This window comes from Medicago sativa, chromosome 3 (assembly GCF_051527215.1).
Source record: "Medicago sativa cultivar Bolivia chromosome 3, Bolivia_mono, whole genome shotgun sequence".
Classification (NCBI taxonomy): domain Eukaryota; kingdom Viridiplantae; phylum Streptophyta; class Magnoliopsida; order Fabales; family Fabaceae; genus Medicago; species Medicago sativa.
The window spans coordinates 6312831-6332293 of NC_140751.1; the positions used below are offsets into that span (position 1 = coordinate 6312831).

The window sequence follows — 19463 nt, forward strand, 5'->3', positions numbered from 1 at the left end:
GAAGCTAATATGACAATCTGAACGAACAAATACTTGAACGAAACAAGAAAGACAAACAAAGCCGCACAAAGACGACGAACAAACCAACGTCGCACTAAGACGACGAAATCACAAAATAAAAAACGAAAAAGATGTGAAAATCATGAATCATACATCTAATGTACCGTATGCTCTTTAGTAGATGAAGGAGAATAAATTAGGGTTTTGATAATCTGAGCTGACAAAGTTAGAAAGGGTTATACTGTGACAGATACTACTCTTTCCATGTGTTGAAACTTTTCTCTGATATTAATACCGTATGCTCTAATTTAATAAAACTGAACAATTGGAATTAAGCACCAACTTCATCAGGAGGAGGACAAGCACATTCATTAATTAATCAGTTCTATGAATCAAGATGGCCAATAGAAAAATATATAATGTTAAAAAGTATATTCATTGCATTTCCACTATCAAGCACCACTCCACTGATGACCACTCACAAGAAGGGCTTTTACAATTGGCAAATGACCTAATTTTCTGATGGTGGGCAGTCAATATGTCCATTGGAATAATAGTTAAATATTGAGCAGCCCTGATTTTGCAGAATGAGTGGTTTTGTTGAAAGAGTTTTATCATATATAATAGATTAATAATAGAAGATTAATTAATTTGAGTCCTAGATCACTGATCAGCATTAACTAAACTCAGGTTCATCCAAATGCCATTAACCAAGTGCTGACATGCTATATTGCAGTCAAGAAAAAATATAGCAACACCCTGGGTGAACAGCAGAGAACAATTCTCAAACTTGTTGACATTAATTTATGCCACTAATATTCTGTCTTTATATGATCACCAGGCCGTATCAAATGCCAATTGCACACATGATCTGCAATTGTTCCATAAATAGGCCACAACTAGCAATATCCTATTAGTCCAAAATGCAATGAAAAAGCTATCTCAAATCAAACATTGCTCTTGAAACAGAAAAAAAATTCCTGCAAATCACGCCAACTCAAACCCTAACAGTATTACAAAGGCAAGACACCAAGATAGCAGGAGGGGAATCAGTGCACCAGATGACACCCCTGGGCCTATTGGATATGATTAACCCTTAAGGATGTTAAGACAATGAAGATTGAAGAACTTCAATCATCTATTCAGAGAAGAAGTGGGTAAGATCATGAGATCCCCGACTTCAAAATTTAATTTCATTGTTGTGGCCATACAAGAAGCTAAGGATGTTAAGACAATGAAGATTGAAGAACTTCAATCATCTATTGAAGCTCGTGAGATGTTAGTGATTGAAAGAGGTTCAAAAAGAACAACACAGCAAGCCTTGCAAGCTCAATTCACCAAGAAAGATGGATATGATAAGTATTCATAGAAGAAAGGAAAGTTCAAGAATGGAAATTGTTGTGAATTCGATGAGAAAACACACCAATAACAAACTTGATGTGTGGAGCAAAAGGGATAATCAAGCAACCAATACAAGTGGATCACAGTTATAATCACAAACAAAAGTAGAAAACAGCGAGAGAAAAGAAGAGAGAACAGAAAAGAATTTGTTGACCCAGTTCGGTCCAAATTGACCTAGTTTGGGGGAGAGAGCAGCCATCCGTTTCACTATAATGATGAGTAACTTTACAAAAGAGATATCTGATGACGGTACATCAACATTAGTTTTTAGTCGCATTTATGCCTTTATAATAGCATTTAGAGAGTCAACTACATGGAATTCATGGTGAAATTAAACCAAAACAGGAACAAGAGCTCAAGAGAAGAAACTTTGAGAAAACAAGGAAAATTGCCCAAGTATGAAGCATCGTGCCACGTTGAAGACCTTCGTGGCACGATTGAAGAGCGTGGGACAAAGGATCAGCTTCTGGAAATTTCGTGGCACGAAGCAATATGCAACGTGCCACGATGCTAGGTTTTGTCTGCTGCCACGTAGGATTAATGAGCCATCATGCCACGACCAACCCGTAACGTGGCACGATGATGGGCTTTTTCTGAAACCCTAAATTCTTTCTATAAATAGCCAGCTGCTAGCAAAGGTTAGGGTACTGATTATTATTGCGATTTTGAGCATAGTGGACGACAGGAGACCAAGGAACAAGCTCTGAATCTCATACCAACTCTTCGTTGGTTAGATTTATGTATGTTTTCCCTTGTTTATGCTTATGATTGTTTAGTTATGAGTAGCTAAACTTTTAGTTTGATTAAGCCATGATGAAACTATTGTAATATATGATTTTGTAGTTGAACTCTCTCTATAATCAATGTTATTCAGTCTTTATTCAGAATTACTTGTGTTTATTGCTTTTCAATGTTATTGTTTTGTATGACTACTAGCCCTAGCTTCTTGCAATCACATGAATTGATCTTAGGAATTGAATGACTACTAGCCCTAGCTTTAAATCCTGATATAGTAATTTTGTTTAACTCAACACTAGGAACCTAGAGATAGGAAATTGAGAGTTATGATATATGAATTAACGTTCCAACATCGCTTCCACGGTTATTCAATCTAGTTAAGAGATTAATAGGGTTATAGTTAACGTAGGAAAGGGTTTTGAGTCAAGAGATTGATCAAAACCACTTAGTTAATTTATCGTAAAGATTGAGTAGTAATTGAGGGTAAAGAGAGTGAGACTTTTCATATAGAGCAATAGCGGATTCACCGGCTTAATCATTCATCTTAATATAATTTTCTCTCGCACTTTTTCTACTTCAATTAAGTCTGATAAAACCAAACTTTTCTGCCTAGGGCAACTAATACAACTTTACACATCCTAACGTATAACGCGCTTGCTAGAATTGAAATTAACACAGTCCTTGTGGATCGATATTTATTACTACTTCGATAATATCAATGGGTTACAAGAATAAGTCTCCCGCCTAATTCTAGCCAAATCCCCAATCTCTTCCCGTGACCAAGAGACTCAATCCTAATAGTGTTTCCCAAGGTAAATCAACCCTCAAACCCTAGTGTTTGTTCCCAAGAGACAAACTCTATACAAACCCTAGTTTTGTTGTTGCCTTTCAAAACCCTTGTTTCAGCCCCTCTATCTCAAGGGTTACTCTGATACAAAGTCTATATTTATAGTAAAAGTATCTCCTATAAAATTGGAACAAATCTGGCCCAAAAAATACGTTTCTCAAAAATACTGTACGCAAAATCGGGCCCCGAATTCCTCCATTTGGGTGCCGATTTTTCACGTAACAAACTGCTCCCAAAGACAGCCAAAATCGGGCCCGAACTCCACAAATCGGGCGCCGATTTTGGTCTTCCAGCAAACTTCAATTTTGCACTCCAAACTCCAATTTTGAGTCACTTCTACAACAGAAACTATTCTAAGTCGGATTAGAAAGGTGAATCCTCTAAAGGAGGAGGTGGTTCTGGCAATAATCAGAACAAGAAGAAAGAATTGGATAAGAGAAAATTCCAGGGCTATAATTATGAGAAGTTTCGACATTATGTTGATGGGTGCCAGTATAAGAAAGATGGAAAGAAGAATAATAAAGGTGAAGAGAAAGCAAACATGGATCAGGATAATTCAGATTCAGAATTAGTTCTTTTGACGGCTACTACTTGTGAATGAAATCCATTACGTGAAGACCGGTATCTTGATTCATGTTGTTCAAATCACATGAATGGACACAAAGAATGGCTTATCAACTTTGATTCTAGCAAGAAAACAAACGTTAGGCTTGTAGATAGCGGGAACCTTAAAGATGAAGGTATTGGCGATATTGCTATCAGAAGGAAAGATGGGAAGAATGCACTGATGGAAAAGGTATTGTATGTGTCAAGAATGAAGTGTAACTTGTTGAGTATAGGTCAATTGGTAGAAAAGGGTTTCTCAGATACAATGCAAGGTAACATTCTGCATCTTTATGATAGACAAAGGAAAGTTAGTGTTGAAGTCAAAGTTAACAAAGAGCAGAACATTTTTGTGTAGCATTCAAAATGCAAAAGTGGTTTCCATGTCAATTATATCAGATCACTAACTGGTTATGGCATATGAGGTATGGCCACCTAAATTTTAGAAGCTTATCCCACTTGAGCTCTAAGAATTTAGTTTCAGGGTTACCAGTTTTGAATGCTAACATGAAATCATGTGAAGTTTGCTTGAGAGGCAAGCAAAGTAAGCTACCATTTGTCTCAGAAAAGCCTAAGAGATCAAAAATTGTTTTAGATACCATACATTATGATATATGTGGGCCATTTGAGGTACCTATTATTGCATGGAGTAGATATTTCATCACTTTTTAGATGAGCATACTAGGATGTTGTGGATTTACACAATCAAACTCAAAAGTGAAGCTTTAGAAGTATTCAAGAGATTCAAAGTCTTTAGAAGTATTCACCACTACACCCATGCTAGCAACAGTTACTGCAGAAGAAGTCAAGAAACAAACTAAACTATGTTCTTATTTTTATTTTCCTTCTTATTTTTATTCCAAAAGACCTAAACAATGGAAGAAAAAACCTGCTTAGTGATATTTTCGGGTTGCAATAAGACATGATGATAAATTGATAATGGGTCATGTTAACTTGTGCCCTTAGGGCATATGTTAAGCAACCCAAAGTAGAAATTGTTTCTTAAATTTTGTGTATTCAATTAGTTAAAAGTCAAAAAGTTAAATTCAAATACATTAATTACAACAAAACGTTTCTATTTTTACTTCTTAACTTGTGCCTTGAGGGCACAAGTTAACATTAGCCATTGATAATATACAGCAAAATAAAAGTAATATTTTGTAGCTTAGTGAAATAATTAACCTACAATGTATTCTTTGCCTAGGAATCTGTGTGCAATTGAGTTCTTCCAATATAGTTGTTGCTTAAAGAATTTGAATATGCATTCATCTGTTGAACTATAGCATTTTATTCATTAGAGTAACCACAGTACATGCAAGGGTGTTTCTTTTCCCCACCCTTACTACTAAAAAATTCTCATATTTTTCGAAGCATGAATTCAAATAACAAATTATTTCATAAAATATACAATCATATAACAAAAGTTTGATAGTTTTTTTAGAAGCATGCATTTGAAGCGATGTTGGGTTGGCAAAAGACCCCCTACATCTAGCACGGTTGCTCTCCTCCCCCAAAAGACCCCCTACATCTAGCACGGTTGCTCTCCTCCCCCATGTTACTCGAAATCCCTCACATCCTGTCGAAAGCTATCTGTTGGTACATTTTTTTTACTCAACTTTATGTAACCATTCTCGATCATCCACTTGAGACTCCAACGATTAAACTGGCATTTGTAGGACCAATAAGCCCATCCAAATGTTGCCCGAGAATACACATCCAATTGCGCTTGGGCGAGGTTTTGGAAATCTTGCTTAGATGCATTTTGTATGGTCCACTCACCCGTCCATTCCCCTACAAAAAGAAAAAAACATATAGTTATCCCCAATATATACTATGCATGAGTTAGATAGCATTTGCCATATTTCATATATGTATTAAATCACATTTCATCCCTATCACACACACACATATATACCAATAAAATTGGTTAGGATTTGGTTTTTACCTACAAAAGTAAGAGCATTTGTTGAAGATACACCAGCAAGATCTGATGCTCTTTCATTTCTTATGAAGTCAATATTTTGTTGAACATTCATGCCATTGAATTTGTCCCAAAACATATTGTAGTAATGCACATCAAGGACTACTTTGTTGAAGCCACTAACAAATGAGAGAAGAGCTTTAGAATCTCCATCCAATGGATTTGACATGATCACATAAGCCTCTGAGTTGTATTTTCTCACAGCATCATAAGCTGCCTTGTAATACTTCTTTAGACTATCAAGATTGACACCTTGTGGCTCATTCATCAGCTCTATTCCTCCTAAACTTGGTTTATTACCATACCTGTCAACAAATTTAATTCAAGTATAAATAATTCAATTACTTGAGTCATAGCATCATATATCATATATTCCTGGAATTTAAGTGTGAGTGGATAATCTCAAATTAATTAGAAATAGAATAATATATTAAATGGATAATATGTAAAAGATGTGACTCATATACTTAATGTCTTAAGTCTTACTCGTTACGCTTGAGAGAAACATACTTGTAGGTAAGAACTACTCATACTTGAATATTCCACTACATTTATTCTGTATACACTACACCTCTCATATATTCTTCATTTATCCTATTAATATCCAATATGTGACTAACCACCACTCATACTTAAATTCCAATATAGAGAAGAAATTAGATGATTATCTAGATACAAAACCTTTGTGCTAAGAAATCAATCACAGCGACTGTCTGGGGTATGTAAGAATCACCCCATTCTATATATCCATCTCTTGTCCCACTATGTTCATTGCCATTTTGAGAACCTTCAATTGCATGCAAGTCCACAATCACTTTCATCCCATGGTTTCTGCAATCATAAAACATTAATTAAAATACATTGAATGTTGCACATAAAGTATACAACACTTGTTATATGTTACAATTTAATTAATGGTTTAAATAAACTTTTGGTCTCTTTATTTTGATTGCTTTAAGATTTTTGTTCCGACATTTTTAAATTTGAAATCATAGTCCTCCAATTTTTAAAGTTTCAAAACATTCCCCACCATTGAATTTGGAGTTTTTTTTATGATGCATTAGGTTAAAAAATGAGGTGGCAAGTCACAAGTGATATTATAAAAGGGAGATATTAACAACGGGGCACTTGCTAAAGAAATTATAAAATGAAATATTTTCTTGGGAAATCTGATTCAGTGAAGTTTGCATTTTCTTTATTTTATTTTTAAGTAATTATTTAATAATATAAAAAATAAAAAAAAAATATGATTTAATCTACATGTGCATTACAACATCAATCTATGACTTTCAAACTCATTGGTCGGAAAATATGATTTAGTTTTGCTAACAAGTGTCTTAAGGTATTTGTTGCACTTTAACAAGTGTACTTTTTAAAATAGAAATTAATTGGTAAGTTTTATGTAGAAAAAATTACATTTTCAAGTTTCAATGTGTTAAATGCATCAATCACAAAACAAAATTTCTTCTTTAAATTTCTTAACAGCTGTCCTAGGGCACTTTTTAGCATTTCTCATAAAACTAAGCTTCAAATTCAATGATGTGAAAATTTCTGAAATTTTAAAAAATTTGGGACTATAATTTTAGATTTTGAAATGGAACTTCAAAATCTTGAATTAAAATATGAGACCAAAAGTACATCTAAATTTTAATTAAAATATCTCTCAAGACTTACTGTGCCCATGTGAAAGCATTGTCAAGTGCTGCCAAAGATCCCCCGACAAAAGGCTTAGGTGGATTTGGATCATAGGCTATCCACCATCCAACAGGTATCCTGACAGCATCTAATCCATTTTGTGACATAAATCTGAAATCATCTTCAGTTATGTATGAATTCCAATGCTCCTGCAAAGCAAACAAAGCTCAAAATTAAGATGATACGGAAATCCATCAAAGAATTTCAACAAGTCATAGTTTCTCATGAAAAGTTTATTAGAATTCTCACCCTTAAGACTTGAGGGGCTCTATCTGGACCATAACCATTAGTAAGTTGGTACTCTCCTTGTAATGTGTTTACAATTGTCATATGAAAAACCGATGGATCATTGTCATCCCAATTTGTGCCTTGATAATTTGCTGTCACTAATGTCTCTGATTGAGCCTTCATAAATATATGGTTAGAGGATTCACAATTCTAGGTAATTATTAATAACTTAAATAACAAGCTTTCACTATTAAAAATAGCAAAATTATTCATATTGTCATTTTAGTTTGATCATTTTAATAAATTGGTCTTTTAAGTTTCTTTTTCTCGAATTAGTATTTTATGTTATATTATGTTTGTATTGTTAGTTTTTAAGTTATGTTAAATTAAAAATGAGGTCGTTTAAGTTTCACTCTTTTCTCGAATCACTGACATGGAAGTGTTAAGATCTAATCCCAATAACATGGTCAAGTTGATTGTCCAAGCTACTTTGCAAGTGAAAAAAGATGTTATGACATTGGATCGTATATGTGTGTGTCTTAATCGTTGCTGACAGGGCTTCGAGAAATGTAGATAATTTATATGATTTGATGGATGTTTTCTGAAGGGTTATTATGGGAGACATATTCTCGCGGCAATGGACAAAGACTTTAATGGCACGATGTTTTCAATTGCACTAACCGTTGTTAAAGGTGGGAAATAGACTAACGGTGCAAATATAATGTAACATAAAGAAACAATTTAGGTGGCAAAGAACATAATAACCGATATAGGAAAATGATCAAACTTAAATAATTTTTGTTCATAGTTTTAAAAGTTGTGTACTTATTCCGAGTACATAACTTGATTAAAAAAATCCAAATTGATTAGCTAGAGGATGGAATAAGAAATACCTGCAAAAATAAACCATTTGATGATTTGATTCGAATTTTGAGGGGATCATCATTGTTCCTTATAATCTGAAATGTTTCTTTGTTGCTAGGTGAATCTGAAAATGATACAATTGTGTTACCTCCTCCTATAGTATTTAACCCCACAAATTTTTTGTTGAACACCCTAAAATTGAAGGATGAGTCGTTGACCCTCCAAAGCTGCAAATTAATGAGCAAATAATTAGAACTTACAAAGGGTGGTTAAATGTTAAAAAAGTAAAAATACTCCATCGGTTCTATTTATAAAAGAAATTTAGGTCAACAAAAGTTAATGTATCTGGTTAAAAAATTGGACCAGATACATCAATTTTTGTTGACCTAAATATCTTTTATAAATATAACGGGAGAGAATATTTCTTTTGTTACATATTAATTACTTTGAATGTTTCCCAACCAGAAGGTGAATCACGGTTGGCTACAATGGCAGTTCCTCCCCCATCTTCAGCACAAAGATATTTCTGAAACTTTGTTGACTTGAATTGTACTTGAGTTCCATCCTAAATCAACACATACACACAATTATTTTTTGGTGGAAATTTGAACTTCTTAATATTAGGAGGTTGTAAATAAAATTGCTTGAATGCTCTAAATAAAATTGAGGGAGTGATACCAAGAGATCTTTGTTGACAATTCCTTCAAAGAGAGAAGGTTTCATCCACCCCTCAGCCACAAGCCAGTTTCCTAGATTCACAGCTTTGTATGGCGGATTTCCCATTTTTGAAATGATTTTGAAATGGCTTGTAACCAAGGATTGTGTGATTGACTGTGTGACTGTGTGTATATATATATAAGAGCAATGAACCAATGTTACGAGTTAAAGGGTTCCATAAGAAATTGCTATTTTAAGTTTTGAAATCTATGTTGTGTAACAAATGTAAATTAGAAGTTGCATGGTGTTTGGAAAAGTGGATGTTGAGTATTTTATAAGTGAGAGAATCCATGAATTCAATGTCTTTTATTATATTAATGATGTGATGATGTGGTATCGAACTAATTTGTGTGGTTGTTCTTGACTTGATGTGAATGACCCACAGACCGATTCAAAAAAGATTTGACTGGCTCTTTGTGTCGAAAGTCTTTTTGATAGTTTAGAAGGTGTGTTTTGTTGATTGTCATAACGACAGTACAAGTACAAGTGTATGTAGATGAAAAAAGAAACTTTACTTTAATGAATTGATGGACTCATACTTTAGGTAAAAATGGTTGTGTAACAAATGTGATTTAAAAGTTTTATATTGTTTAGAAAAGTGGAGGTTGTATACATTGTAATCGAGATATTCACGGAATAAATGTCTCGAGATTTTATGTTAAGGATATGATATACAAGTCATGACCCAACAATTTCTAACTATGATGAGTTATTGAGACTCAATTCAATTTTGAACTTTTGTTTGGGAAAAGAATAAAAGCGTAGAAGAAAGAGTCCAGTTTGGCTGCGTTTCCGCTGCATTATTCAAGTCTCTCTAGATTTTAATATTAGGAAGTGGCTTTTAACATTGGCAAATGGTGGCCAAGATATATTTAAATAAGGTGGCAACTACACCCTCTACCATTATTATTGTTATAGGAAAAAAAATTCATATTTTAAATTCTATTGAATAACTAATGTATTTGTTTTATAATATTAGTTAAATATGTCAATTATTCAATAAATTTAAAAAAATATTTTTTTATTTGTAATAGTGACATTAAAATGTACATTATCTACCTTCTAGTAATGGTTAAATGTTCAATGGCACATATTATCTAAAGCCAACTTGGTCTTCCAACTTGCAAGTCATTTATCAGTATTATTATTTTTTGACAAATAGAGTTGCTAGTATTTTGTACCAAAAAAAAAAAAAGAGTTGCTAGTATTTTTTGGACAGAGTTACAAGTATTTATTAAGATATTGATTAGACACATGTGTAGACGTTTTTTTTGGTTGATCATGTGGGGGCGTATTTTCTTAAATTAGAAAAGACACTGGTTGTAATTATAAAATTATTAGAAAAGACACTAGTTTTTTTTTTTGACAAGAAAAAAGACACTAGTTGTAACTATAAAATTGCATATATATATATATATATATATATATATATATATATATATATATATATATATATATATATATATAGGTTTTGCTAGAAGCCACCTATGAAGGTGTCTTTTAGCAAGCCACACCTCAAGGTGTGATTTCCACTTTTTAGTTATAACTTTGTTAAAAGACACCTTCATAAAAATTAATTGGTGTCTTTTAGAAAATGCTCATAGAATAACTTGCTAAAAGACACCTTCATAAAAGGTGTCTTCTAGCAAAACTATATATATATATATATATATATATATATATATATATATATATATATATTATGCTAGTTTTTTTTTTTTTTTACAAAATGTATTATGCTAGTTGTCGTCTCTTCCGCTGAGCAACTATTTTGATTGGCCAAAATTTGTCGCTGAGCAACTATTTTGATTGGCCAAAATTTGTTTTCGTGAAGGGTTCGCAGTATTCTTTCACATGATATAACAATACTCATATTAATTTATAATAAAAAAAACGTAAACAAATAAGTATATACATATGTTATTCTAGAAAATAAATAAAGTCTCCTCGTGAGCTTAGCTCAGTTGGTAGGGACAATGCATAAACATAAAATATGCAAGGTCTGGAGTTCGAACCCCGACCACCACTCTGGAGTTCGAACCCCGACCACCACACACCACAAAAAAAATTATATAAATAAATAAATAAAGTATGTACAGAAAAAGAAGACAGACGAACACAAACATATCCGTCTAAACCGTCTAAATAAACGCTAACCTAAATAACTTATTTTTATTAGAGACCTAATTAAAAATTCTTAAATAATTCAAAATACACAAATTAATTAAACCTGGTCTATATATATACATATATATATATATATATATATATATATATATATATATATAATATGTTATTTTTGTTTTGAGTAGTGATATATGAACAACCATTTGGTGACAACTTTCATGACAACTTCATTTTCATATATATATATATATATATATATATATATATATATATATATATATATATATATATAATATGTTATTTTTGTTTTGAGTAGTGATATATGAACAACCATTGGTGACAACTTTCATGACAACTTCATTTTCCTCTAGTTTTATTGCTCAAAAATAATAAAGAGAGAAAAAGGAAAAAAGAGAATAAAAACATAATGTGAGTATGCGAGAAAAAGTTATCAGAAAATGGTTGTACAAATATCATTTCTCTTTTGTTTTGTCGTCATAGTGAGGTGGATATAGATAAAGTATTCAACCAGCTCAGGTGTTTCCGTCTAGTGGAGCTGGCCAAGTGGACCCCCGCACCATGGTTGTTTTATCGCATTGTTTAGTGTCAATATATAGAGAAATGATATTTGTACAACCATTTTTTGACAACTTTTAGACAACTTTCTCTCTCATACTCACATTATATTCTTACTCTCTCTTCTCTCATACTCACATTATATTCTTACTCTCTCTCTTCCTTTTTTTTCTCTCCATTGTTTTTGACCAATGAAAAGAGAGAAAAAAGAGGTTGTCATAAAAGTTGTTAGCAAATGGTTGTTCAAATATCATTGCTCCAATATATATTATCTTACAACACAACTTCATGCTATTGAAACTTTAATTTACTTCAAAAAAAAAAAATAACTTCATGCTAATGAAAAAATATTCAAGCAAAAACAATTCTTTTTAATGTAATATATTTCTTTAATATATATATAATCCATTGATATTTGCAAATATTTACGAATATCTCAAAATCCACATATTGTTAACAGATATGTCTGGAGATATGAGACAAATACGAATAAGATATCTATTCAATAGACTGGACACACATTTCTTTTTTAGCTGATTATGCTAGTATTTCAACACCACGGCTAGTTATTCGGTAGTAATTCTTTTCTTTGGGCTCCAACTCTCTTGTAAACAAAAAACAAATATTAACATTTAATTTTTCACAATTATTGTTATAATGCTTTTAAGACTTGTATAGTGATATGCTATCAATATTAACGTTTTTTATGTCATGATCTTTTTAAATAGAACGAGCCATTGTTATAGGGTCAATTACTAATCCATCAGTCCAACCAATAATTCAGTGATATGCTATTAACTCCCTCTTGTATAAAAAAGATTTATGCTATTAATACTACTATCAACGCCACAAGTGGATGATGAGATTTGATCCCTTCAATTAGTCGGTCCTTGGCCATGATTTTTTTTACATAGACTTGGTCAACGGTCATGCAGATCAACTATTAGTCCATCGATTTAACAAATAATCCAATGAGACGGTGCCTTCACTAGGTTGATCATCGATCGTGTTTTAAAACATTGCTTTTAATGGTTTGCTTGTTGGGTTTTCTCTAACATACATTATTTTTCAAATAAATTTTTCAGATGAGTTGTGTCCTAGAAACTCTTCAAGGTCACGCATGCCTCATGGCTGAAATAACATTTACTGGGATGGTTACAAATCACTAATTGTTAAAGATTTCTTATGGCGACAACGAGAGTTAACAAATTTTCTCTACATTCATACATCAGTAAAAAAAAAACACTTCCATCACATTTGTTAAGTTTTTTTTTTTTTACAAAATCACATTTGTTAAGTTAGTTGACATTTTTCTAGTGGTATAATTATTTTTTGTGAACGTTTTAAGGGTGGGGATCATATGGACCCACACTCTCTGGGAGCATACAAGAAATATATGTTGCTTTTTCGTTTTGCTGCTTAGCAGGTTGAGGTATGAAGATATGGATATGGGCTATTCGCATGAGGACTATGAAAGGATGAAAAAGCTTTTTCAAAAACTCTATTTCAAAGAGAAGAATATACATTTGATGTTAAACAAAAATAAAAATAATATATGTCGTCTTCTTACTTAAGTTGACTAAGTCTGGATATACATTAGTTGTATTTTTCAGTTGTCAAGGTGGTGGTGAAGATTGCAAGGAAAAATTCATTGTTGGTGAAGATTGTGAAGACTTTGAAAGAGCTCTAGAAGGCTCTGCCGTCACTTTTGTAGTTGACGTATATTATGCTGGTGGACTGATTGACATGAACTCGGATAAGATTGTTTTGCTAACATCCTATATAACACACGAGGAATCTAGTGGCGGAAACTTAGGATCAGTATTTATTAATCCTCTTTTGGAGCTGATTGAAGAGTTCTTTCACTGCAAGTATTCAACAATTAAAATCACTAATTAATTCGAAACATTAGGCTTCGATTTCTGGAAATAGGGTGTTTACAAACACCAGGTGTATTTTCTACCGGAGCAAAAGCAGATTCTCAAATATTTCAATGCTTCGGATAGAAATATACAATACTTTTCTTTTCCAACGATGGTATTTTACGGTTCAAGTATTTGTAGGATTGTAACTCTTTCATTAACTTATGAGTTCTGAAACATGAGCCGTGAGTAAAAATCAGTTAGTTTGTATTCAAACAATACATCATTTATGAATGTGATTAATTATGCTTGTGAAAATAAAAAAAAATATAATATGTTTTTTGTTTATAGTTATTTTCTAATTTTATCCGATAAAAAATGTCTTGGAAGAACCACATTATGGTTATTAAACTGAAATTATGTATGAGCAACAAAAAATTTTGCTATAGTGTTTCTTTGTTTATGAATTATAAGTTTCTCACATGTTTTTTGTACACTCATACATATGTGATATGTTTATTGAAAATGTTAGTAGTAAACTGATTTTTTTAGATTTTCTTATATGTTCTTATTAAACTGATTTTTTTCTCACATGTATCATCGTAACAATGAAACCTTATTTATATTTATATTATGGAGTTGTTTATTTTAATTTTTTTTACGGTAAACAACATTTCATTAAATGAAAGAAACCTCAAACATTACAATATTTGCAATAGGTTATGATAGTTTTTTTTACAGTTATATGTTTGTGTTTGTTAATGATGTAAAAAGTTTGATATACACAGAGATCAGATGCGTAGAAAATAGAAATGTTTGTTAAGTTTTGAACAAACTATACAATATGTGTTTTGATTTTATTTTTATAAAGTTTTTTTTGGTGTTGGATGTGTAGAAAATAGAAATGTTTGTTAAATTTTGAACAAACTATACAATTTGTGTTTTGTTCATAGTTGTTTTCTACTTTGATCCAATTAAAAATGTCTTGGAAGAACAAAGTAGCAGTTATGAAATTGAAATGATGCACCGAATGTCAAAATCACCTTCAATGAAATCGACTGAACAATCTCAAACCTCTCAATTTTCAATGTTTGGATCTTCTCTCATTTGAATTGTTGGAACTTGGTTTGCCATTGATTGTTTGTTTGTTTGCTAGGCTAAAAGTTGAAAATTGCGATTGAGTGGTGAATATGAATAGGCGGTGGTGTGAGGAAAAAACTCATTTTTTTGAGGTGATTTAATCCAGGGTAAATCTCTTTGGTGGTAGTAATACCGTACGAAAATTTCATTGCTAGCTATATAAAACAAATCCAAATTTGAAATCGTCGGAAAAGTAAAATGTTTGTTAAGTTCTGAACAAACTATAAAATAAGTGTTTTGTTTATAGTTGTTTTTTACCTTGATCCGATTAAAAATGTCTCGGAATAACAAAGTTGCGGTTATTAAACTGAAATTATGCACGAGCAATATTATTTTTTTGGTAGAGTGTTTCTTTGTTTATGCATTATAAGTTTGTAACATTTTTTTTATCGATGCATGTGTTATGTTTATTGAGAATGTTTGTAGTAGAGTGATATACAATCTAAGATATATAAACATTGGACATTGAAATCTGGTTAATATCACCGAATGTTGATGACAATGAAATTTGATTTATATTTATATTACAGAGTTGTTTGCTTTATTTATTTATTTACGTTTTTTTTGAGTAAACAACATTTCATTAGATGAAAGAAGCCTCTGACATTACAACATATGCATATGTTACTATAACATTTGACTATCTAGGAACAATTTTAAGTGAGTTTTCATATCCAAATTTGCATTCAGTATAATTGATTGTTTAAAGTTTTAAGTTCCTTTTTTTGTAAATATCATGACAACAATATTAGGACTTTCATCTTTGTAATGGATAAATGTATGGTGAAAATTTGTAACTATGTTCCTCCATAAAGTAATTTTGATAGTTTTAATACTTTAATCTGTGACTATGTTCCTACACAAAGTAATTTTGATAATTTCATTGGTTATAAGTTATAACATATTTTATATTTAAATTTTTTGAAATTAAAATATCATGTTCTTGCACTCTCAATTCTAGTCTTAGTTTATGTGTGTAGGTTTGTCAACGACATAAATTTATTTGGTTATTTGATCATTCATTTTTCTAAATTAATTGTTGGAAATTCATTTTTTAATGAAATTATCATTCGTTTTTCAAGAGGCAATGAAAATTACTCAAAAAAGATGCATATTCTTATGATGGTGTTGATGATAACACACTCGTTTTCTAGGTTGCAAGGATGCTCATTTTTACCATTGGCATGTGCATCACAACCACCGCCTTCGCCACCATTTGTTACTTGTCTTCTAGTATCCATCTTTGTAGTACCTCCTCCACCATCCTCAACTAATGATGGTTTTTGGGATACACTTGTCTGTGATATTAGAGGGAAAAATATGGGTATGACTACTATTGTCCTTGTGGTTGTATTCTTGGGTGCATTGAAGTGTTGTGGCAGAGGATATTATCGAATGAAAGAACATCTTCAAAATGCAGTAGAGACAATATCTGCAATATCTGATCTGTAATTTCTCATTGATAAAAGTGTTATCAACACATAAAAACATATATTCTTAGCAATTCATGCTCCTACTTGAAAGGACTACAAAACTTTTCTTTACAGTGTTTTGAATTTGGATGCAAGTTTTATCAAAACATAAAAACATATATCCTTTGGTTTTATTGTGTTTTGGCTACCATTTCAGTCTTGTGATATTTCTCCTAGAATCTTGAGATGGTTGGATATATTAGGTTCTTAATAAATGAATTTCGTTTTTTGTTGTTGGAATAAGCATTTTAACATCAAAAGAAAAGTGATGTAATTTATATATAAATGTTACATAAGTAGTGTTCTTAATAAGAGAAATGATATTTTGACAACTTTTGGACAACTTTCTCTCTCATACTCACATGATATTGTTATCATCTCTCTTCCTTTTTCTCTCTCCATTGTTTTTGACCAATAAGAAGTGAGAAAAACAAGGTTGTCAACAAAGTTGTCATCAAATGGATGTCAAAATATCATTACTCTCTTAATAAACATTGATTTTCTTACATTAGTAGTGTTCTATTTCTTCTATATAACAGAACATGATGACTACAAATAATAAAGAAAACTATGACATTGTACAAAATACCATAATTAAACTTAGTAGTTTTGTGGTTGTATTAGAGAATTACTTGTAATGCAAGTAATCTATCCTTTTGGATTTAGCATTTGAGATTATATATATATATATATATATATATATATATATATATATATATATATATATTCATGTGGGTAAGGTTCATAAAGAAAAACCAAGTTGGTCTTTAGGTTTGAATACTTCCCACGGTTCTTTTAATTAGATGTTTGTAACAAGTTAATCATTTAAATTTTTTATGTAATAAATTGCATCTATGAAAAGAGTGACATATACAAAACTAATTTAATGGTTTTTAACTTATTTTACTGGCTTGTGTTTTTACTTAGACATTTAACTAGAAGTATCTATATTTTAAAAAAAAGATATTACCTTTTGTTTATTTTTTATTTATTTTTAATCCTTACAAATATAATATATTTTTATTTTGGTCATTCTTGTTTATTTTAATATATGTAAAATTTATTCATTAAATTGTAAAAGGGGAAGATCGGACAGATAAAATGAAGAAGCAATTATTAATTCTTGGTTCTTGTGTTAGAAAATCTAGAGATACAATCAAAAGTAATAGATTTAATACATAAACTAGTAAAAGACCTGTGAATTCGCGGTCACGTAACATTACGATAATTATAGAAAAAAGTAATTACATTTGTAATATTAAATAAAATGTTTAAAAATAAAAATCTTGAAAACATTAATGTGGTTGATGTAGCTTTTCTACATGTCATATAACTATGTACACGTGAGTATATATAGGATCGTTTTCCACAGGGAGTTGCGTTATATCAGAAGCGTTTTCACAATCTTTTACATTAAGGTATCATTTATAAAATGTTTGTTTGTAACACTATATCCATAGATGACAATAAAGTAAAAACGAGAGGAGATCGAACTATTTCGCTTGCGGTATAAGATAACGAACAAGCATAACAGCAGCAATCTCTCGATCGATTAACATACTCTAGCTTTATAACCAATATTATTACAATCATTTCTACAACATCCTTCGTGTCCAAAGCGACATCGTTATTTCTAAGTTAGCGTTTAAACATTCGTGTCCAAATCCCTTAAACGATAACAAAGTCGATCGGATAACTTAATCGACCGTGTCTAGCCTGATTAAGTATCCGAAAGCATTAAAATCTTGATTAAAAGTAATTATCAAAGGTTTACAAACTTGTCAAGAGTGATATAACATAAGATAGATTGTTATTCTAGTTCTAGATTCAAGAGTTCGTGTCCAAATCATCTTGAATCTCTTGGAAAGCATTAAAAGCAAGAATAACAACAATATTGAATCATTAAGCTAGAACCTTATATATTAAAAGATCAAAAGATTACATAATAGCTTGATTGTTACCTCAATACTACAAAGAAGGTGATAGCTACACATAGACATGTAAACTAATGCAAGGAATGAAGGAAAGATGAAGATTCCATGCCAAGATCCTTGATGTCTCAATGAATCTAGGGTTGAATCTACTCCTTAATCACTTGCTTTGTGTTTCTCTCTTTGAAATAGCTCTAACCTCTCTCTAAAAATGTATAAAATGTTTCAATGGAATAGTGAATAGTCTAGAGAGAGGGAAAACTTGTATTTAAATGGGCTAAAAACGTGTAATCTCGCTTAAGCGAGATAAATCTCGCTTAAGCGAGAAGCGTAAATATCCAGCCATGGCCAATGAAGTCTTGCCACGTAGCCCTGATCCTTGATGAAGTTGCATCTCGCGTAAGCGAGTTGGAAGCGAGCCAGAAGCGAATGATCCCTGGAGAAATCTCGCGTAAGCGAGTTAGAACTCGCGTAAGCGAGGTTGCTTCAAACTTAAACCGCCTTTGAATCCTGCTTGAGCGACTTGGAAGCGAGATGGGAGCAAAATTTACATTTGTTCCCTGGAGAAATCTCGCGTAAGCGAGATGGTCTCGCTTAAGCGAGATTCTAAAATCCACAAGCGACCCTGGAAGTAAGATGCAAGCGAAGGTTGAGCTGCTCCCTGGAGAAATCTCGCGTAAGCGAGTTGACCTCGCGTAAGCGAGATTTGCTTGGTTCACACACTTGAGTTTTGGTCCTTGCTTGTCATTTCCTGCATAAATTGGGTAGAATTAGGCATATAAAGCATAAATGGTATAATTACAACAATTGATTGCTTTTCCGTAGATAACTTGCATAACAAGTCACTAAAAATGCCTCTTTTAACACATGAAATATATTACTTTTGAGCACTTATCAGTGGTGTTTCTATTAAATACTTTTATTTTAAATGCAAAAACCCAATAAATATTCGCATTGTGCACGTTGAAGATTTTATGTGCTTATATTTGCGAAAACAAATTTTTATGACCCGACATAATGAAATTTTGAAAACTCATAACTATTTTTTAGATACCAACAGTAACGAATTGTTTCTATTAAATATTTGTTTATTTTATATGCGAAAAAGTGTTAAATATTTGCACCATGCTTTTTGCAGATTTTATGTGCTTATCTTTGTCAAAACAAATTTTTATGGTTCGATGTGATAAAATTTTGCACACTCATGAGTATTTTAAAAAATATCAACATTAATGCAATGTTTTTATTAAATATTTGTTTATATTATTTGGAAAAAAATTG

The 19463-nt window shown here is 31.6% G+C and overlaps 1 protein-coding gene across 1 annotated transcript; it reads right to left on the reverse strand.

The window, feature by feature from the left end:
* Positions 1-4859: 4859 nt before the first annotated feature.
* Positions 4860-9658, reverse strand: LOC146935239 (putative glucan 1,3-beta-glucosidase A). The gene is made up of 8 exons (XM_085750417.1): positions 9036-9658; positions 8803-8922; positions 8387-8584; positions 7515-7670; positions 7245-7414; positions 6252-6401; positions 5535-5875; positions 4860-5380 (listed from the first exon to the last, which is right to left on the reverse strand). The coding sequence occupies exons 1-8, from the start codon at positions 9138-9140 to the stop codon at positions 5145-5147; spliced, it is 1476 nt and encodes a 491-aa protein (XP_085606543.1). The 5' UTR covers positions 9141-9658; the 3' UTR covers positions 4860-5144.
* Between the last annotated feature and the right edge of the window lie 9805 nt (positions 9659-19463).